The sequence below is a fragment of the Gymnogyps californianus genome, chromosome 1, assembly GCF_018139145.2.
Source record: "Gymnogyps californianus isolate 813 chromosome 1, ASM1813914v2, whole genome shotgun sequence".
NCBI lineage: Eukaryota > Metazoa > Chordata > Aves > Accipitriformes > Cathartidae > Gymnogyps > Gymnogyps californianus.
In genome coordinates, this window is record NC_059471.1 from 155,195,694 (window position 1) to 155,217,905 (window position 22,212).

General features: G+C 46.3%; 1 protein-coding gene across 2 annotated transcripts in view; it reads right to left on the reverse strand.

Annotated features, from left to right (window-relative positions):
* Positions 1-21,218, reverse strand: part of AKR1D1 (aldo-keto reductase family 1 member D1) — a 35,488-nt gene extending 14,270 nt beyond the window's left edge. For both annotated transcript variants that reach the window (XM_050895594.1, XM_050895585.1), the window contains exons 1-2: positions 20,977-21,218; positions 4,323-4,490 (exon numbers count right to left, since the gene is read on the reverse strand). In XM_050895594.1, the coding sequence (XP_050751551.1) occupies positions 4,323-4,490; positions 20,977-21,069 (261 nt within the window). In that variant the 5' untranslated portion in view covers positions 21,070-21,218. The remainder of the gene's footprint in view (positions 1-4,322; positions 4,491-20,976) is intronic.
* Between the last annotated feature and the right edge of the window lie 994 nt (positions 21,219-22,212).

The window sequence follows — 22,212 nt, forward strand, 5'->3', positions numbered from 1 at the left end:
CAAAGGTGAGGGGCCTTGTCCTGTCCTCTGCCAGAGGCAGATGTAGAGGTTAAGACAGGAAACCTTGCCCAGGACTGTCCCAGTGCTGATGCAGTAAAGTCATTACATATTTGTTTATTACAAGACAGGTTCTTCTGAGTTGTGTATATTGCAAACTCTTGCTCAACAAACTTGGGCAGATTCCTTTTGTTTTCCAAGCTTTCCAAGCATATGCTTTCACTGAAAAACTTTGTTCCCACAAGAAATCTGTGGTCAGTTTTATGCTTGAAGGCAGAAGCTCAGATCATGTGAGTTAGCTATTGAACAGCCAAGCACCCAGCACAAAGAGAATCTTTTGGTTTTCTCCTGTGGTCATGGAGCCTGAGTGACTGCCTGACCTAGGGAAGTTTTAATTTACCCCCAAGTCCTCCCTGAAAGATGTATTATTGTTTAGTTACTGTAATGCAGGTGTGACTAGTTAAAGCACAGCCTTTTCAACCTCTTTAATCACAACTGCTTCCTTGGGGGGTTATGCCCTGAGGTTGCTATGGAGTGTGCTTAGTTGATTAGCTTTCAGTACTATCTCTAACCGAATTCTGCTGATGCAAATCTCTTGCAAGAATAAAACCATAGCATGGTAATTAGTAATCAAGAGCCCTTTGTAAACCGATTGCTGCAGTTAAAATCGACAAAACCCAGAATTAACACACAATAGAAGGTTTAAAGTGCCATTTGTTTGCACACAATAAGCTGGGCTATTTTATCTTCTTTTTACAATGCACAAAACTGACATGTGGAGTCATGTTGAGGTTTTTGGCACGTTTATTGGCTGGAAAAACCTGCTGTTTGTTGGTATGGTGATTGTCTAGACAGTTCTGCCACCAAAGCTGGCAGTCACCACATGCCAAGGTAGAGAATGAATTTGTTCTCGAGACATGAAACACTTGAATTACCAATTTCAGGAGAAGATAATGATTATAGGTGTCAAAGGACACCTATTTTAGATGTTTGGTTTTTTTGAACTAGATTATAGTTTTTCCCAGGGAATAACTATCTGCTCAGTTCTGCCAGCAGAGGCAAGGACATGTTATCTTGAAGCTCAGTTGTACTGAGAGCAGCACATCTGACCCTGCCCTAAGCTGACAAACCAAAACAGGGTTTGGCACCTGGAAATTCATACTAGGCCTTCCCCAGCTGTATATTGCAAGGCATGAAGAGTTTATGATCACTAGATGGTGGTTACACAGGCTGAGGTGTACTACAGTAAAGGGACCAAGGTCCTGCTCTCGGAGTTTTAAGCTGTTCCACTGCATTTCATGAAAGCCTTTGGTCTGGGTGTTTTTTAAGGATTTTACGTGTAAAATGAGATGTTGTTTTGGACTTAAATATAGGTAAGGAAATGAGTCTGTATACCCTTCATGTTTAGTTTGTTTTGTTACTGTGTTTTAGAAATTTAGTAACCTGAGGTATGTTGACAGTTTAGAAGCAGTTTTTCCGAGTGCCCTTTCTAGCCCAGTGCTATTGAGCTCAGTACTTGCCAGTGAATATACTTCCCTTTAAAAAACTGCAGAGGTTCTAAAGAAACAGCCTTTAGAAATAGCAAACATTTGTACTATGTTAATACATAGATGCCATGGAAACTTTAGAGTTTCATAACTGTTTTCATGATTTGTACAAGTTATTGTATTATCTACCTAAGTAGAACCCATGTAGACGTTTGAGCAGTCAAAGCTGCCAGCTGGCTTTGGCATTTCAGGACACCACATTTCCTGGAAATGTTACTTCTAGTTTAATGAAAGAAATATCCTGGGATGAAAGAGGAGACCAAAAAGGTCTTGCTATATAAGCCAAGTGAGATGTTGGCAGTTGATATAAAACCTCTAAAATTTCTGGATGCTGAGCTGCTCTGCCTGATCAGCCAGCAGCAAGAGCCAAGTGCAAGTGCTGATGATTTCAACTGGCAGATGCAGCCCGATTGCACCAAGTCACTATTCCAGTAACACTGCCACTCAGCGGGGCTGTTCTTGTTAGTCCCTGCTGATGGACCAGCCTTCAATTTGCATCATCTTTGTTTAAGGAAAGATCTGCATGAGGTGCTTGAGTCTGAAGGGTCTTGGCAATTTCCAGTACTTCTGATGTCAGTAAGGCTGAAAACAAAACCAACTTCTGTTGTGCAGACTGCTTCCAGGAGTGGTCTACTATATCTACCATGTTTCCCAGAAGATGCAACAGTTCATATCGGTCAGTTACCAATCAATAGCTGATGTATCTACCAGTGGCTTGATATGTGCCTGTAGTTCATAAGATACCTAAGTTTGTGAGGTACGTAAAGCTAAAGATACGTAAGCTCATAAGGCAAGGGACATCCGGTGCTACTCCTCCTGGGAAGTTCAGAGCTGCTGTGAAAATGTTCGGTGAAACCTATGAAAATCCTGGATTGTGATGTATTGAATTGGTTGCAGAATATTTTCCACTTCTGCCTTTGAACTCTTTAAAGACTACAGAGATGCTCTAATGAACTATCACCTTGAACACCTGAAGTTTTGTCAAGCACAAACAGGACACAACAGAAAGATAAATCGATGTGTGTCCCATCTCACAGTCACAAGACAGGCTGGAACCACAGGCATTGACTCTCGTGGTACTGCGCATTGCAGCCCTGTGGCTTGCAGGATCTGCAGTTTAGGGAACAACCGAACTTACAATCAAGAAATCAAATGTAGTTTCACAGATGGCTCAATGTTTAAGTAGTGATTATCAACTAGGAAAATCGTCTAGTGATTAGATCAGACAACTGAATACAGAAAGGCTTAATAAATAAAGTAAGCTTGGAAATTTTACCAAGAGATGCACTTTCACAGAACCTGAAGGTTTATACGGGAAAATAAACTGCAAGAGAAGCAGTTGGGAAAGTTAAAAGACTCAAAACTGTTAGGACATCTGGTTCTAACCTTTTGGCACAACTTTGTGTTTTTGATTTGAAATATTACTGGTAATTTGCAGTAATGAAACTATAAAACAGTTGAAACAAGGTATTTTGATCCAAATCAACATATTTGGCATATGAGAGACTGAGAGACTACCCTGATAAAGGTGGAAAATTTGAGGACGTGAAGCTTTTCTCAGGGTGGCAAGGTTGTTACCAGTAGAACCAAGCAGGGAACTTGGAAAAGAGTTGCATACGTTACAGATTGGAAATTGCTATACTTGGAAATTGATCTATAGCTGCTGAAAATCCACTTGGTCTGCAAACTACCCAATCCAAAGCTTAGTTTCCTAGATCATAGAGCTTAACTAAATTGCTCGCAGTAAAATGGGCCTTTTACCCGTGGGATCTTTCACTCTAGGAACTGTGGTATTTATTTCCAAGGCTGTTGAGCAACTTTTGTGGATTACGTCTTATTTGGAAAAGGAGAAAGGGAAAATATTAGGTTGATATGCAAAGAAGCACGGCAGGAAGGGGAACTTGAGGCCATAAACTCCATCAGAAACTGGACAGGCACCATGAATTTTCTGGGGCCATCTGATCTTTATTCTGCAATGTGCAATGAGCTCTCTCTCTTATACCTGGGATATAGTCATCGTAGTTATAACAGCTTTTGTCAGATACTTCATCGGACAAGGGATGTCATTCTTCTAGGAGACAATCAACTCTTACAGCTAAGACTTTAAAGCATTAACTAGCTCATGCATTACTCCAGCCTTGTTGCTCTAGAGCAGAAGTGTGATGACATCTTCTCTCCAAGTAAGTTGATTCATCATCCTAGAACTTTTTAATGACAGGTGATGCAGTAACTAAGGGTGTAGTTTGAGTAATTTTCTGGCAGTAGTACTAATGTAAGCACTTGCTGTTCTCCCGTACACAGACACTTGCATGCACGTGCTTGCTCCCACCCCTTTCATTGTGCAATCTCATGGCAAACCTGTACGGGGAATTGCTCTAACAGAAAATAACTCATTTGCAGGATCATTTTCCAGATTAGGCTCAGTGTGTGACTATACAAATGTGCGTGCCAGCGCAACACACGGGACAGTAACACCTTAGGCAGCACTGCTGAGTGTAGCAATGGTCTAAACCTGCAGGTACCTACAATACTAGGCAGAATGGATGTTGCATAGTTCCCATTGCTAACAGAGCTTTAAACTGAGAACAGCAGTGATTCCTGCGCTTAACAGCAAATCTAGTGCTCATAAAGCTCTGCGGCATTACGGTAATGCTAGGAAAGAAAAATAAAGGATGTTGGATCTGGAAGCATGCCAGATGTTGACCACCGGCATTCTTAAGAAAGCCCATTCACAGAAATCCTGGATTTAGTGTAAATAATCTGAGCACAGCTTCTCACCTTGCCACAGTAAAAAATGTCTTCTCGCTTGATCCTTCCTTCAGCAATCTTCTCCCGGATGGCTTGTCCCACTTCATGCTCATTGTAGTAGACAAAGGCACCATCGATATGGCGGTAACCAGTATCAATGGCAATCTTCACCGATTCCAAACAGGAACCTTTGGGAGTCTAATGGGAGAAGAAAAAGAATAAACATCGTTTCAGCCTCCTGCTTGCCTGTCCTGCAATGCTATAGAGGCCCTGAGATATGCACAAGGTTCATGCTGGAGTTCATCCAGTCTAACCATCCCTTACCTCCCCAGACACCTGTGTTTCCACTTCTGAATAAAAATGTGCCGTGCACTTTTCTTCAAAACTGTCATGGTTGTGGAATTAGACTGGAAAAAGGAGCAAAGCAAAAAATTCTCTGTGTCTGGGAAAGAGAGAGTACTAGAATCCTCAGAAAGTAGAACTGAATGTATTTGATATGAAAATTATTTCAGAATTTCTTATCTAGAGAGCAAGGGCTTTCCTACCACAGCCATTTGATAAAATCCCTTACTTAAGTGGAAGAGGGCTTTTTGGTTGAGCAGAGCTGTTTGAATACCTTATGGCCCAGTAGAGCTTTCACCAGAGCAGGAATTTGGATTTGACTTCTTTCTCCTCAGATCAGTTTACCATTGGTGGTATCACAATCTGAAGGGTGACAGCTCAGGACTGTCTACTGGTATTCCCAGTTCTGGACAGTTGCTTTACCGTGTGGCTAAGAACCAGTAGACACTTTAGTGTACATTTATATACACTCACTGCTTCAGTTTAAGACGAGCCCAAGAAACCTCTTAATAAGTCCAAGTGGCATTTTTGTACTGTGTGCTGCACTTATGTTTACTCATCTTTGCTGAAATTCAGAGTAAGCTTGTTTTTTCAGAACAGTCATATTTTCCATTAGCCAATGTGGCAAGCAAAATACATGTAGGCCAAACCAAGCAAAAAAGCACAAGACTGGTCACTGAAACCATTCGACTGATCACTGAAATTGTACTGAAAACATCTTATTGTTGCCACATTTTGTATAATGAGAGGGCAGCTCTAAGTGGTGATGGTCAAGGGCTCTCAGTGACACATGGCAACACTATTCTCCCACCCTTTTCATAGGCATTGCTCTGCTGTGACAGGGACATCTGATTCACTTAAAGGAAAACTGAAATAGGGTGAGTCAACCGGCTCGGCTGTGCTGCCGTCTGTCAGCAGCAAATGCCAAGAGGTGAATTTTGCTACCTCCAAGTGAGGGGCCAAGACCACGCTGCTTCTCTTATGAAGAAAACAGATGCCAGAGACATCTGGAAATGAGACAGGGTATGAAGAGAGGATGTCAAATTTGTTGGTTTTGCCGATGCCAAGGGAAGACAAGCAGGACTGGCAACAGGTGCTGTTGGGAAGGACCACTTTTCACCACAGCAATCAGTCTCCCTCCAAGCTGCTCTTTTACAGCAGCCACTGGCTTGGCTGTCCAGGAATTTGCCATAAAATAAGGAGCTGCTCTTCTACCACCTGCTGAACTCGAAGGTGTGAAACTCACAGCTGCCACAGGATGCTGCAGCAACTAAGGATACTGGTCTGCCCTTCCACGTTCATGGAAGAAAGATCTATGAAGGACTGCTGAAGACACATGGGGGTCAACCTCTCTGTCTTTCAGTCCCAGAGCGGTAGGCTGGTGGCAGATTATTCTGAGGTAATGGGACTGTATCCCGGCCTGCTTGCTCTGCTCTTCAGTGTCCCATCCGGGCTGGCTGCTGTCGGACACGACTGGACCAACTTCTGTTCAGGCTCGGGGGGACTTTCTGGTCCAGCATGCGGTGCCTAAAGGTTACTTAAAATGCATAGATGCTCACGCTTGCCCTGATTTATTACAGACGTAAGTGAGGGCTGAGAGGCAAAACGGCACTATTTGGCACGCTAAAGTATTTACAGCAGTGACGATGCAATATTGTCTGCTTAATTGAGAGAGACAACGAAACACTTGTTTGAATGCTTTGCTGCTTTCATTGTGGGAGCCCCCCAAAGGCATGCTCGGCCCCTGCCAGGGCCCTTTCCTAGTTGTTAGTAGGATGTAATGAAGACCACGGCAGCTAAAAGCCTTTCAGGCGCAGTCAATGGCTAGTTTTCACTCGGGGCATGTCAGGCAGCGTTACAGAAGCGCGAGGCATGGAGCAGTGACAACCTCCAACACGTTCGCTGCTTTGTCCCTGCCTGAACCTGCAAGGATGGATTTGAGGAAGGCGGCAGGCAAAAAGCTCTGACACAAGTACTACAAGCATGCAGTTACTGATGACAGTAACCTCAGACCTCTGTCTCAGCAATGAGCTGCATGAGGCTGTAGCCGCAGTTGCAAAGCTCACGCTGACTAGCACAGAGCAACGGGGCTCAGCTTAAAGGTCTTATGAGCTGAAGTCTAAGTGACGACTAGTTATCCAAAAGAGAAATATATTTTAAAAAGTGCAATCAGTGTTTTCTCTATGAAACCTAATTTTTCAAACAGCATGACTTTTAGATTGCTTCAGCCTGTTTGACTTCTACCATTCAAGTGTATGAAAGCAGAACATTTAGAGTGCAGTGACGCATTACCTTAATACAGATTTAAAAAAAAAATTTTTTTTTGTTTTTTTTTTTTCAACTTTTTCCCTTTTGTTGAAGAGCCTGAAAATGGGGTGTGGACCTGATCCTAGAATTTCCTCTCTCTTCTCTTTGCACTCTTGAGAGATTGCATGAACATTGCTCCCAGTTGTTTCCTGAAGCTGTAAACTAAACTCCACCAAGCAAGGAAATGTTGATTATTGAGTTGCATCTTTTCTCAAACACCAGGGCCAGTTTGGTCAGTAACAAAAGCAGAAGGAATAAGTGAAGAAAGGTAGAGTCCCACATATAGGGGAATGGCATAATTGCAGATTTGGGAGGAGGGTGGAACAGAGGAAAATGACAAAGCTTGCAGTTGCTGCAATTGCCTTCAGCTGAATCAGTTAACTTATGTTAGAGCTGGACTTCTATGTATTTCTTAATGTTTTGCATGGGACTCATGCGTATCTGTACAAATAATCTTGTGAAAGGCTCCTCCATCTCAAGGAATAATCTTATTCTTTAGGGGCTTGAGGAGGCTTTTTTTGGATCAGGCCTTGATTACCCATGGCCAGAGATGGGTTTACATTAAATATAAATGTTTTCATTGCACTAGTTCATTTCATCTGATGTGGTATATTAGTTCTGACAGATTCTGGTCTAAGGTGCTTCATATAAAAATGCAAGGCAAACTAGGGAACAGTTTTTGGAAAATCCTGCCTCTATTGAACCATCCCAGCTGAAGGCCTGGGACATCTGCGAGTCTGGAAACTTTATACCATATGTTTATTTTCATTCTATGGAGAAACTATTATTTCTAGCATTTCACATATCTAATCCTCCCAAATCCTGCAGTAACGGGCTGTGGTAAACTGTGCTGATGAGTTGCACCGGCTAGTCATGTTGTGGTTTTGCCACTTTTTAGAAGTTTTGCCTTAAGTGTCCTATCTTATTCCATTGTTTCCTGACAGACCATATTAAAGCTGGATGACTCAGATCACCACTGCTCAACCATCTTTCCATCAGAGAAGGCACAAATCTGTATCTTTCCCCTCTACCCCGCTGCTCAGCCTGAGGCATTTTAACCTCTTCTGTCTTTCATGGAAATAAAGTCTTTAACTAGTAGTGACCAGATCAGAGATCACCAACTGAAAACCAACTGTCACTTAAGTGCAGACAGAATTTTGTGATATGACTGCTTTTACGTCTCGTGGTGTTGTATAAGGGTTGGCACTTCAATCACAGCAGCTGCTGGAGCAGTGCCTCCCAGGCTGCCTGGCCAGACAGCAGCCGCCTTTACTCGACCAGGAAAGCCAGACCTTCTCCTCCTCCTTACTGCGGGTTATACTCACTAGCGTACGTTATCTAAAATGCGGTTGCCTATGCTGTCTACTCATTTCAGGTAGACCTTTATTCTTGCACCATTCCCAAATAAGCAGGGCTCACATTTAGAGCAGCACAAATGCCAGAAGAGGTACTGAAATGTCTCCGTGCTATAAACCTTTGTGCTTTGTCAGTAGTAATTCAGGATGCTTTGGCCTTAAGACAAATCTTTGCTTCTTTATTACTACTTATTTAAGTGTAGATAAGAGGTATGCTTGATCCTTAGCTGTAATTAATGTTTCAGCTTCTAATCAGTGTGCCCTGCAACTATGCTACTTTGATCAAGGACTGTTGTTTTAGAACTGGAATTTTATAACTACTTGTACACTGTAAGTCAGATTTTTATCTTCAATGTTCTTACAGTCACTAATTTGTGCCAAAAAAAGTATTAACTTTATTACATGTTTTATGATAAAAGAAAAACTGCTTGGTTGACTAGAATCACTCGCTCAATAACCAGTAACTCCTTCAATAGCATCTAGATTATTTTTAAGATCATAGAGTTTAAGGAAACAACACATGCAATTATTCCCTCTATCAATCAATAGCTTGTAAAGCTGCTGATTTACCATCACGCATGACAGATTAAACCAGCATCTGTTTCCTTCAGGCTCCATGTTAAATAAATCCAGCAGAAGGGCAGGGGGAGCAGACTCAGATTTGCACCTTCACTGAAAGAAAGGAAGCAGCAATTTAGCCCCTTCTCCATAGATGAAGTAGCCAACTGGCCAGTTACCACATTTTATGAGTCTGAAAAAGTAATGTGCTTCATCAGTTCTGCCTGTCTGAAAGGGTCTGCTCTCTTTTTCCTCTGAGACCATGAACTTTTTTATTTTTTAATGTTTATTCCAGACACCTCCCATCACATCCCATTTTGTCAAAAACTATTCTCCCTACCGTAGAAATGTACAGGTTCAGTTTTACTCATGATTGCATGTGACCAAGCCACAGGAAAATATTTTTTGCACAGGCGTACCCATGAATTTTACTGTTGCCTCTCAAGTAGAACAGTATTTGCTTGGCAGTGTTAGTGGTTGTCCTACTCATTACTGTTATTTAGTGTTGCATTTCAGCTGCCCTCCAATTCTTTTGCTTTCTCTATAGCATCCTTTTCTGGTCAGCAATTTCCATCAGCTTTCCAGCTGATAAAGAGGGATTCTGGTAACCTCCAAAGACAAAGCTAACAGGACACATTAGCGGCAGATCGTAATCTTGCAAAACCATGTGAACGGCTACCATAGGCACTGCTTTTATAAACGTCTTAACATCACTATTGTCATTTATTCTTTATTAGTGCATACAGTAAAGGAAAACAGTCTGGCTCAGGCTCCCAGATTCTGCTCTGCCTCGTTTCACGTATGCAGCTTGACAGAGTTGCACCAGTCTCAGCAGCATGTGAGAGCTGAGGAAGCAGCACTTCAGGGAAGGAGCCGTTTACCTTAGTCCTGAGCACCTCACCTGGTTAGTGCAATGGTATCCAGTCCCTCAGCTGGGAATAATGATCCTGGGAGGAAGAACTTGAGGTGTTGGGAGAGACAGGGCCATCTCGTGGAAAAATCTGAATTTAGCTGCAGCTGAATTACACAAGACATCCAAACTGTGGGCTAAGCGCTCCAGTCCTAACCTATAATTTAAGATGTGGAGCTGCTGTTTAGGAATCTTAGTCAGCTAAATACAGGAAGGAGAAAGTAGGTACATTCCTGGGCTCAGAGCCTCCTTTGCCAGAGCTCGGCACTCACACACAGAATCTTATGGAATTTTCTAGAAGCCCAGTTGCTTATTTCCATTTGCCTGTTTTCCGGACAAACTGGCAAAGAGGACTGGCTTAAGATGTTAGGAGCAGAGCATAGAAAACATGTGTACTGAAGGCATTACAGGAAAGCACAGGTTGAGTTTACAAAGCCAGAGGATATGAGCCACACAAGGGTACATTCTTAGAATTGTTTAATCTTGTAAAGGAGAAGCTGTACTGTACACCTCTTTCTTGGAAAATGCAACCGCCAGCACATCCCTCTCTCTCATACACAGGAAAATCTGGCTTTCATCCCCCGGAAGCATTGGCAGCCACCATCCAGGAAGCAAAACCCAGCGAAGGGATCTCTGCAAAAGCAGGTAGAGCTGAGAATGGAGGCAGAGAGCACAGCTGAGAGCCACGAGCTGCTATGCTGGCCCAGAGCTTTGCTTTATGTCATGCAGTGCATTGCCTTAGAAAGTGGAGGACAGCAAATGCGCCCAGAGAAGATGGGGGGAATGGTGATGCTTGCTGCCTTGTGTCACGCTCTGAATGAGCGTGGACAAGGGGTGCCTTTCTTCTCTAGCCTGATGTCCTGTCAGTGGCCTGAAACGTGAGTCTTGATTGCCCGTACAACAGAAATTAGATTGCATAACTGCAGATTTAGCATTTCTAGAATTCCTGTGACATTGTTATTCTAGGATTTAGCCAAAGCTGTCTTCAGGAAAGCCTTATTATTGTAGCTGGCAGAGGCTGCTGGAGTTATTTTTACCACTTGATTGCAGAATCCTTAGTTTTAGGATCGCTGCAACTTTTCACTTGATGCAAATTCACTCAATGCAAACCTACGCTAAAGGGCTGCCATGCCTCTCTGTTGGCAGCTGGAGGATTAAAGCAAACGAAGCAAATGACATGCATACCTGGGTCCCATGCTCACAGTGCCAGCGAGGTGGACTGGGACAGTTTCCTGAAGAGCTGGAAGACACAACAGCCAGCTGGCCAGCCCTGGAAAGCACGGATCTCTCTGGAAGAGTGGATGCTATCAAAACACCCTTCACACAAGAAATGTGATCCCAGGGATGCATGAGGTACAAGGGAAAGATAAAGCACTACCTTGTGCAATAACAGAGGATAAAGAAAAGGCTGCCAGTAGTTCTTCTACTTTGTTCCCTAAAGTTAAAGGGGAGAGGTTTCTGGCACCAGTTCGAAGAAGTGTTTGCAAAGGCAGATGTAAAACTTGGGGAATTCCACCACCTAGTTTGCTGAACCAACAAAAGCTGGCTTTGAAGAAGCCTAGAGAGGCATTTTCTGCACAGTGTTTTCAAGTTTTGACAAATGCGGCCTCCTAGGTCAACCGAAGACACGACCCAGATGTTAGCTTCCCACATGAGCTGTAAGAACATGCTTACGCTGTTCTTCGGAGAACTGCGGGGAATCAGGGACACATGGGAGTGCACAGCCATATTTAATGTATGGAGTCAGTCAGGGACGTTTTAGAAAATGGAGGTTTGTCTGGAAAATTGGGGTCTAAATGTTTTTGCCAAAAAGCGTATCTTTCGGTTGTGTTAATTCAGATTACTCACTCGTAAGTAAACAGTTCGTTTTTTCCCCTCCTCAACAATGCCAGATATTCCCTGTCTCGTCTTCTGTAAAACCATCTTCATAACTTTTATTTACATAAGAGGGCTTTCCCTGTGGCTCTTGAGCAGGGTTAAAATCCAGCATGTTTAGAAAGCCAGAGGAAAAGAGAAAAAATTAAATTTTTTTTTTGTGTCAATATTTGGCCTTGATATTATTGCATTGGTAACAGCTAGGTTTGTAGTTTTTGGATGAGGGGTATATTGAAACAGCTAGTGCTTGTCACTGTAGTACGCAGCTACGGAATGAAAAAGGTCTGCTTTCTGTTTGGTTACTTTTCAAACAAGAATCCCTACGACTGGTTTTGGGTAGTGCTACTGTCCTAAAAGTTTATCTGGATTAACCTTCTATTAGTTTTGGATCTGGGCTGATTAAATGCAATTCTACCCTACATCATTGCCAGACATGTAGCTCAGTGGGTGATGTTGGCATCTGATATCTACCGTCCGAAAGCCGTACCGACTCCCAGACAAAGTTGTCATCTCCTAAATGTCAGCTTGCTCTGGGAATGTTTTCCTCTGGAGCGCTCTTGCGGTGTCCAAGTCCGCATGTGTCGGTACCACGTTCAGGAGCCAAGTGACACGGTGCCAGGTTGGCTGTAAGAGCCAGCCCCTCTGCTTGGATTAGGCATGCATCGCTACACGGGGCCAGGCGATTATCTGGCTGTCAATGGTTTCATCAGGAGAAGTCCTCTGCTCTGCAGGGGGATATGTCTCTTGGTCCCAGAGTAGTCTGAAAACTTTTCCACATAGCAGCTGAGATGTCAGCACAGGTTAGAGGTACTACCTTTTTAAGAAGAGGTGTTTTTGAAGGCTTATAGTTTAAGGCATGCTCAGGTTTGGGGGGCAGTCATTCTGAGCACAATCTACTCCTCAGAGCAAACCAAAAAATCCACCATTTTCCAGGACTAGCAGTTTTGTGGCCATTTTGCTCAGAAGTCCTCCATAGGTTGACGAACTTTGTAGCTAGAAATGTAGTCTTTCATTCACCCTCATCTACAAGGCTGGGCCCATCCTCATCAGGAATTTTACATGTTGGCCATTTCAGTAAATGCAGCTTTTTAATCTGCCACACATGATTAGACACTAATTGTGTTCATAACTGGAAACACCACAGAAGCTGTTGGCATGAAGTAGAGATTAGTCATACTATCAATTTGTTTTCTATTAAGCTTCAGGATTCAGAGAAATGAAGAACCACAGAGATTTCAGCAGAGAAGATACATGGAGGTAAATGAACATTTCTGCAAATTCAACAACGTCTTACAGCCATGGGTTTTGTGCAAATCAAAGTAATAATAATAAAGCTTATGTCCTCAAGAAAGTTGTATGCAAGAATCTTCCCTCCAGCTTGACAGAGTGATAAGTCATTTTGTGAACTTCAACTTTAAAATCCAACATTAATGGTTCAAGTACAGTTCTTACACAAAAGCTAGGAGTTTTTGAGCCTGCCATATTTCAGAAAAAAGCAGCTACCTTTTCTGATTACCTGTTTTTTCTAATTAGATGACTTAATTTTCCTTTCTTAATGAGATAAAGATGCAATCTTCCATTTATGCAAGCCAAAAATGTTCCATTGTATAACATGAGATTACAGGGAGCTAGCAGGAATTGAGGCGTCAAGAGGTGGTTGCAGGCAGGGGAGGAGAGGTCATGGCTGAACACGAAGAAGACAAAGTGTTGAAGTTACGGAAATGTAGAAAGACTGTTCCAGTGGCAGAACAGAAAAGTTGTATGGCAGAGGAGAAAAGGCAAATGTAAGATAAACAAACTCTGCTTTTCATAGGTGGTAAATATGCCATTAAAGCATATATGAAAGGGAACTTTAAAATGTGTCATGCAACATTAAGTTTTTAGCAAAAGCCATTGATGAAAGCAGAATTTGTTCGAGACGCTTTTGATTTAGTGCATTCTACCCTGTACCCTCACTTATTTGCTATAGGAAGTCCAATCTGTGAAAACAGTATCTTAAGTGTTCATCTGTTCATCCTTCATTCTCTGGCATATTTGCCATCTCTGTAGCAAACAGCAGGGATGGATTAAGACAATCATACAGCCCAGAGTCGTTGTAGTTTCTTGAATCCTCACGCAGCCTCCTTCTCCTGTATCTTCTTATGGTGCTTTTGATCATGTTTCCAGCGAGCAGCCGTGCTCCTGCCAAAGAGCCATGTTGTTCTGCTACCTGCTAAAAGCTGACGCCTGCTACTGTGCCTCCTGAAGGTATCTGGGGACCAAATACCAAGAAATTGTGCCTTTATCCACTCTTGGCAACTAGGTCTTGCCAGTAACTGTGGCTCAATCGAGGAATAAGGAGTAAAATCTGAGAGATTAAGCAACGAGGGCATCACTGAACACCAGGATACCAGCCACCGAAGGAAAGGCATGCCATCTGTGGTCTGTGCAAGCAGAATCATCTAAGTATGGTTTAGTCCTCCAAATGTGAAACTAACTGAGTCATGACTTTGTCAGTGAGTGATCTGGCTACAGATATATGGTTTTGGGATAAATATCGTTCAGCGTGAAGGCTAGGCTAAGCGTTCACTAACAGGTAGGCAAAGAGTCCTCCAGGACACGTACCAGATCAGGCACAGTTCTCTTCCTGGGCTGCAGTAATGTATCTCCTTCCCTTCTGCCCTTACCTCAAGTGTACAGATCTCAGATTGGGAGTATGGTTTTAGGATATCCTCAGAGACTAAGGGAACATAAGGCCACCCTCTGAAACATCTCAGAAATCCCAACCCTGAAAGACCGCGTGTTGCTATGTGTCTGCCAGCCATGGCTCCGCTGCTCCAAAGCGCTCCCTGAAGACAAGAAGAATTAGTACCGCATGAGGTAATACTGCTGCTTAAAAAGCAAATGGCTTGAGAAAGCCCATGGTTGTTACCGAAGGGGACTGTAAAGGGGCACAATGTCCTTTGGAAATGCTAGTCGGGAGATATGGCCCAACAACTTTAAAAAAACAATTTCATTTTGGGAACTTTCTTCACTTCTTAAGTTCAGGGCATAAAGATGAGGCTTCATAGCCAAATATCCCAGGTGACTCCCCCCAGCTCTGTTCAAATCAGGTTCCCAATAGCCTTTTTAGGGAAGAAAAAGGCAAAATATCTCCCTGACCTACATCTGTGGTGATTTCATGTAGGTTCATAAAGATCACTTCATTACAGAGCTAACTTCAGACTCAGTACTTGCTGAATTCAAACACATATTCATGTGTAATTGGTCATGTTAGGAGGACTGTGGTATTTTCTTTATATATTTATTTTAATAGTGTGTCGTGGGAAGTAAGCTAAGGCTGTAAGGACACTTGCACGTTAGGGCAGTTCCTGCTCTTGCCACTGCCTCTCTTATCTCTTTTAAGAAAAAAAATCTAGAAGCTGAGTGGGAGGTTTACCTCAGGAGGAAGACAGTTGTCTCAGTCAGAGAAGGAGAAATTTGTAGGAAAGAAATCAAGAAGTGGAAGCCTTTAAGCTTTAACCCTGTCTCCAGAGATCTCAGGTATCACTCCTTCCTGGGACTTTCAATACACGATCCATTTCATAGCTTTGGGTAAGGCCAGGTGACTTTCTCTACAAGTCACCTGAAATCACTGCTGTCTCCAGCTGATCATGTTTCAGAAGCTGGTGATGGCCAGGAGGAAAACAGAGGGAATTAAATTGTGCGTAATCCTCCCCTCTGCAGCTCAGAGATCCAGATTGCATCATGGGGACAAGTCACTTATTACCTCTTTTGACTTAAAGGTAGCCTACGGCAGCTCCAAAGGCAGGCAGCCTGCAGCAGAGATGCAGCCTGCACTGTTAAGAGCGATTGAAATAGTTTGTGCGCACACATCGTTGTGCGAGGAACTTTTTGGCATAAAAGGTCCTATGAGAGCACTAGGGGCTGTTAGGCCCATACAACGAAGAGTAACTCTGTTCAGCTTCTAGCTTGGGTGTAAAAAGTAATTCAGGGTGCCAAAACAGTGTTTTTACTTATCCGAAACAGATTTTTTTTACTTGGTCACTCAGATTGGATATGGGAGCCCTGGATGAACTTTTCCTCTCCCTGATTCAAACCAGCAATTTCTTCCTAAACAAAACCCAGACTGTCTGGGCGCTCACAAGGGTTACTTTGTGATAGTTAAGGGTTTGGGGAAACGGGTCTCTCTCCCTCCTGGCTGGACGCCATACCGAGTTCTTCAGCATCCAAAGCTGTGGGGCTGGTGGGCAGTGTGCTTTCCCGTGGGGAGGGTGCTCCTCCCGCTCCAGCCTGTACGTGTTTCTTCTTGCCTCTCTCTAGCTATCACATACCCCCATGATCATGTTATTTCCCTGGGCTGTGTGATATGAATTTAATCCCCAGAGGCAGAGAGGAGGACTGAATCTGTTTCCCGCTGCCCATGTGGATTCCCTCACTAGCGGGCTGTTCAGGGAAAGGCAACTGCTACCTCCAACTGCTTTCATAATCCTTTGATTACTCAGCTTGTACTGCCAGTGCCCAAAATGAAATGCTTTGCCATTTGTTTTGCCTGAAACTATTCCACAAAACTGCTTCCAATTTATGAATGGATTTGGCTACCTCAGAACCTCATTTTTAGCAGAGTCGCAACTTTCCAAAAACCCTCACCCAGTGCTATTCTTGAGCGCTTTGCCCAATCTTACGTTTCAGAAGCAGCGCCTGTGTACAGTGTGGTTGCTACAACCTTCCCTCCAAGCCCTCTCCTCCCTCAGTCAAAACAGGAAGGCAGGAGAGGAGCTGCGGCCAAGGCCCCTTGACCTTCCAGGGAGACAGCGAGTATTTATGTGGAGGCACTGGGCTGATGATCTTAGATGTGTTGACAGGGATGAGTTATAAAGTAAAGCGGGCATAAGTGCAGTTTTAACGAGGCATAGGATTTCCAGGATTTAGGAGTGTTTTTAGCACCTTTCTCCTCGGAGCCTGCTCGTCCCCGTGCCCCATCTGCTTCCAGATGGGTACCAGTACCACTCGCTGCGCTGTGCTGGGAACTGAGCATTGATGCTGGGAGATGGCAGGAGCCCAGGGAGCTGATCCAGCTCTGCTGCAGCACGGGGCCATGCCACGGGCTCATCAAGGGGGCTGTCCTCCTCCACCCTCCGCTGCGGGGCTGCCCTCTCCCTCCTCCCCCCCATCTATTTAATACCCCAGAGAATCGGGTCAATGGCTTGGGGGCCCTTGGGGAGGGAAAGCTGGACGCAGCGCATCTGCTGGAGCCTTGGCAGAGCAGCTCCTGCACGCGCGGGGCTTTGCCAGAAGGATCGCAGAGCCAGACAGAGGCAGAATTGACCTCAAATGTTAAAGCCGTCTGGAAGGCTTTGATAGTCCAGATTCGCTGCTCCCACTGTGGTTCCCTCCCAGACCCATGAGGAGAAAGGATATTTGGGGAAAGGAAGAGAGAATAGGGGAAGGAGTCAGTGACTGAGATTTTCAGTGTTTCGCTTGAGACCATCCTTGCTAGGACAAACAGCCTAAGTTACGTAGGCAAGACTAATACAACTTACGTATCTCCTCCCCTGTGTGAAGGAGAACGCAAAACCAACTTCAACACACTGAAATCTGCACCAAAAAGCAAACTAAGCTTTTTGGTTATACAATTATCACCTTCCCTTAAAAATAAGGATAGGAAACACCAATTAACACAGCAAAAAATATTTTTAAGAAGTGCTTTACTTGATAAACAACCCAAATTTATCACTAATTCTACGACCCAGTGAAGACTCCTTTCTTTCTGCTAGCAGACAGCATATGGATTCATTGCACTTTCTTGCTGTGCTAGGAGAATAAAGCAAAAAGAAACCCCCAGCATTGCACTACTAGTGTTTTCAGTCTCAAGGAATTAGCTGAATTCTTGTCATCCTGACCTGTACCCAGCAGAAGAAAAGCTCTCTTACACCTAGGGGGAAAGAGTGTTCAATTAAAATTAACCTGATTATCAAGTGGACCTTTTCCACAGTGGTCCATCTCTGCTCCAGTTAAGTGATGTGCTTGTACACGGGACCAAATTTTGGTCAATAGACTTATTTTTTGGTTTGTGTTTCACAACTGGAGAAGCATGGCTTATCTCCCAAAGTAGTCTTTGGGAGAACAATTAAGTTTTATAAGACGAGCAAGGACACATTTCAGTTCTGAAGGCACTGCTGTGCAGTTCATCCAGACAAAGCTCGAAACATGAAAGCTGGCCTCCTGCCTCTGTTTTCTTGTAACTGACTGTCGGAGAAGCAGATTTCCCTGCTCCGTGGCTAACTAGATCTGCCTGGTTTGCTTAACCAGCGAGCGCATTCCTGCACTTCAGGAAGAACACTCCAGGCTCATTAGGAGCTACTAGGCTATAGTGTGAGATTGAGAAAACAGATTTGTTTTGGACAAGCTGCTCTGACACGGAGGTGCCAGGGTGAATAACCTTTGAAAAAAAAAAAAAAATCTGCCTCCAAAAGCAAGATGAATAATCTGACAAATGAATGGCTCTGTATTTTATATCAAAGCACAAAGTGACTAGAAGTCGCGGAGATCTGACTCATGAGCAGAAATAGCGTGCTGGGGATGGCTGGCGCTGTTGCTACCACCAGCTGCCTGCCCCCACGGCTGGAGAACGGGTGGCTCAGATGCTGCTGCTTAAGCAATTCAGCCACAAAAGGCTACAGCTAAGCACCTTAAGGGAAACATGTCAGTGCTAGTTTACAGCCTCACTCATTAAGATAAACCTTGAAACGGTCCTCAGTTGCCACAAAGCCTTTCAGCTCTCTAGGCAGGAGAAACAGGACGGAAACCTCGCCAGGCATCCCGGTGGAAGTTGTGCCAGGCACAAGTCAGCACTCGGCAGAGCAGCTTGTCCCAGCTAAGCGGCACTTTGCTGCCACAGCAAGGTGTTGACAGAAGTGCCCCCCCCCTTATCAGCAAATCAGCCTTTTTGAGATGGGCAAGCTTTAAGCTGTGACCTGTTTAAACATCCTGCCCCATCACTGACCAGTAGCTGCAAACAATTCTGCAACAAATCCTGCAGCACCCTGCTACCGCGTTTCCCCAGCTGCTCTCTGTGACAAGTTCCCGGACTCAAATACGCAGTCCTAATCCTAACATAAAGCTTCAGCCCAGCTCCTCAAGATAAACACAGTGTTTCACCTGGTCTTCTGCAAAAATGAGACTTTTGCAAGTGCCTTATCAGTGCTGCTTTCTTTACCTCTTCTCAGCTCCTCCTGCCACCCATAACTTTCTAACATGTTTATCATGTAGAAAGACAGCTCAGAAAATCAAACTCCTACAAACGCGGGGGGGGAGGGAGAATGGGTGGTTGGGTATGTGCACCCATCCCCACTGAGGGTGCAGTTACACAGCAGCTTCAATTGCTCTGAATTGGAGTTGCCATAGCAATGCCCTGCCTGCATCATCCTGTCCTGTTTCCCCCCTTCTGTCACCAGAAAACAAAGGAGGTACATGCGAAAAGCAAAAAGCCGCTACCCGGGGGTGATTCGGCTGAAAACCAGCTCTACCTAAAAATGATTCATTTTGGCTGTTTGAGCTCCATGCGAAGGCTCGCCATCCACCTCGACCCGTGGGAGGGCAAAGGAGGCAGCAGAAGTTTGCAGGGTTGGGGGAGAAGGAGCAGGATTGTTGCTGTGCTGATTTTGGGACATTTTAATTTCTGCAGAACGAACTCTTAGCAGGGTCATAGCATTGCTGGGAAGCTGCCTCCGAAAGGGGAATCCCATCTGCCTCCCCTCTCAGCTCCAGCAGGTTACTTGCCGCTCTGAGCTCCCTGCCTGAGCCTGGCTAATGCCACAGCATCGGGCCATGGCTCATCTGGGCTGCAGGTGGGAAGTGCAGCAAGGCAGGAGCACCTCTTCTGCTTGCAGCCTCGTTTTTCTCAACTTAAAACTACCGTAAAATTGCAACTCGAGGCTTGGGGGCATGATATACAAGTCTGGAAAGAGATGCTTCAAGTTTCCTCAGAGCTATTTTGTCACTGAATTATGCAACATTCTGCTTTGCTACATTAAAACTCCTGTTAGAGAGCTTAATTTTGTTTCACTAACTGTTACTCAAAGAACGCACTAGCTGAAAATATCTCCAGAAACTCTAGTGATGCGGGGGACGGTGCCCAGCCTCTGAAATTGCAGATTCCCGCTAATTCTTCCCATGTAAACCGGCACTGTTAACCAGGGAAGTCTGCAGCCCTGGGGATTTCTTACACCCTTTTCTGCACTTCATGCACTGCCTGCAGCAGTGTTTATTGAAGATCTTCTTTGACACTGTTATTAATATACCATAGTACAACTAGTAGTTGTTAAACAGCTTTAATCAAGTGTTTTCTTTAAAAAGGTATTTTTAATTACCTTGTGGTATGTGGACTCATACACACAATATTGCATCTCAACTCTGATACAATTACACAAAGAGGGCTCTGGCCACGGTATCTCTTTTCCTACTCTTCAAACAAACAAAAAAGGAGCCGCTGAAAGATCGGGCATTTTAGGAGAGCGAAAGGCAGCAGCTAGCGAGTTGCCTTTGCGCTCCCAGGTGCGCAGAGGGAAGAAGCATCAGGTGTGCTTCCAGAGTCTCGATGCAGCCGAACCAGCGACAGTTAGATGGGATGCCTGCCCGGGACACGCAAAACCGGAGGATGCAGAATATTTGAGAGTGGTTTGGCCGCTGGCAGTCAGCTGTGGGAGCCGCAGGAATCAGGATGCAGGAATTTGGGTCTTTGTTTCAGGAACATTCCTTGGAAAGTGTCGGGGCCAGCTGCAAGACGGTCCGAAATCCCTCATCTTATCTGCGCTCGGCGCAGGGGGGCAGCGGGGCCGGCGCAGGGGGACCCGGCGGCACCATCTCCCCCCCGCCCCGGCTCCGGGCTTCCCGGGACCGAGGGCTCCAGGCCGCCCTGCCAGGTAGCCGGCGCTCGCTGGGTGTCACATCCCTTCCCGGTGACTGCGGCGGCCCCAGGGCTTGCACCGCCCCGACTCCCAGCCCCTGGGGCAGCGCCAGAGCCGCTCCCCGGCCCCCCGCGCCCCGCTTCCCGTGCGCCCACCAGCGCGGAGCTGGGCGGCGGTGCGGGGCGGCGAGGAGCACACCGCAAGCTGGGCGGGATTTCCCCCCCCCCACCACCTCTGCCTCCTCTGCGCGCCACGCGCTGCCCGTACTGCTCACGGGAGAGCTCGGGCTTTAACTTTGCACGGGGAAAGGAGCAAAAAGAGAAACAGCCGGGTGGGGAGGAAAGGAGGGGGGAATAGGCGGGCAGCCCCGGCTCGGGGGGTCTGCAGCGAGGGCGGCCGCCACCTGCCCCCGCCAGCGGAGCGGGGCGTCCCGGCGCCCCCGGACTTACTTTCTGGGGGTCGGCGTAGGTGCCCAGCCCCAAGAGCGGGATGCTGTTCCCGTCGCTCAGCGGGACGCGGTGGCTTTCGGCTGTCAGGTTCATGCTGCCGGCAGGTAGGGCCGCCCCGAGCCCGGGGGCTGCCTCCGCAGGGGCGGGAGCCGCCGCTCCGCAGCCAACCGCGGCCCCTGCGCACCGGCACCCACCGACCGACCGGACCGCCGGCGCCTCTGCAGGGGCCGAGGTACGAACTGCCCGCTCCTGCCGGCGGGGAGCGCCTTTTTGGGGGGCTGAGCCACGTGTGCCCGTGGCGGCCCTGCACCGCGCCCCACCGCGCACCGCCCCGCGCCCCGCCCCGGCCCCCGCGGACCCCCGCGCGCCGCCCCGCCCCGCCCCGCCCCGGCCCCCGCGGACCCCCGCGCGCCGCCCCGCGCCGAGCCCTGCCGCCGCCCCCGCGGGGCGACTCCGGCAGAAGCTGCGCGCAGGGCAAAGGCCGCCTCATGTGAAACGCGCGGCGGGCCGGGGGCGTCCCGCACCCCGGGGGGGCCCTGCCCGCTGCCGGGGAGCCCCCTCGGGGACGCCCGGCCCGGAGCTGCCGGCGAGGGGTCCGGCCCCTGCCTGCCGGGGTGTCTGCCATGCCCTGCCCTGTCCTCCCCACCCCACCCCCGGCGGCAGGGCGCGGGCTTCCCACGCTTCGGGGTGGCAGGTCTTGGAGCTTTTCCCGCAGAGGTGTAGAACCCTTTTTTAAAACCCCAAATTCAGGGTTGCCGAGGACACTTTGTGTCCTACGGCGACAGTTTCCACCTCTCTTTTCCAAAGGCTACAGGCCACAGGTTGAAAACCGCTGTTCTAAGGGCAAGGAAGGAATCAAGAAAATCCCAGACAGGAGTGAATAGTGGTGAATAGTTCCTCTGCCTCAGCATGAGTCCCAAATTACAGTGAATGGGCTCAAGTTCCTCACAGTCTGGTTCTGCTCCGCTATGGAAAAAACGTATGTATTTCCTATCACTGATATCCCAGAAGGGGACAATGCCCTTTATGAAATTCAACCCGTGGCTCTTACTGTCCTTTCTGACCCTCATAAAACACTCAGGGCTATGCCTTTACACCACTCTGCAGAGATGTACCCTGTCCTGAGCCAGCTACTTTGTGTTCCGCAACTGTGTCTATGCTGCGTTCTCCCCATTTGATTTTGAAGTGTATGGTCTTACATGTCTTCCTAGATCAACCTGAAATTAAGCTCCCAGA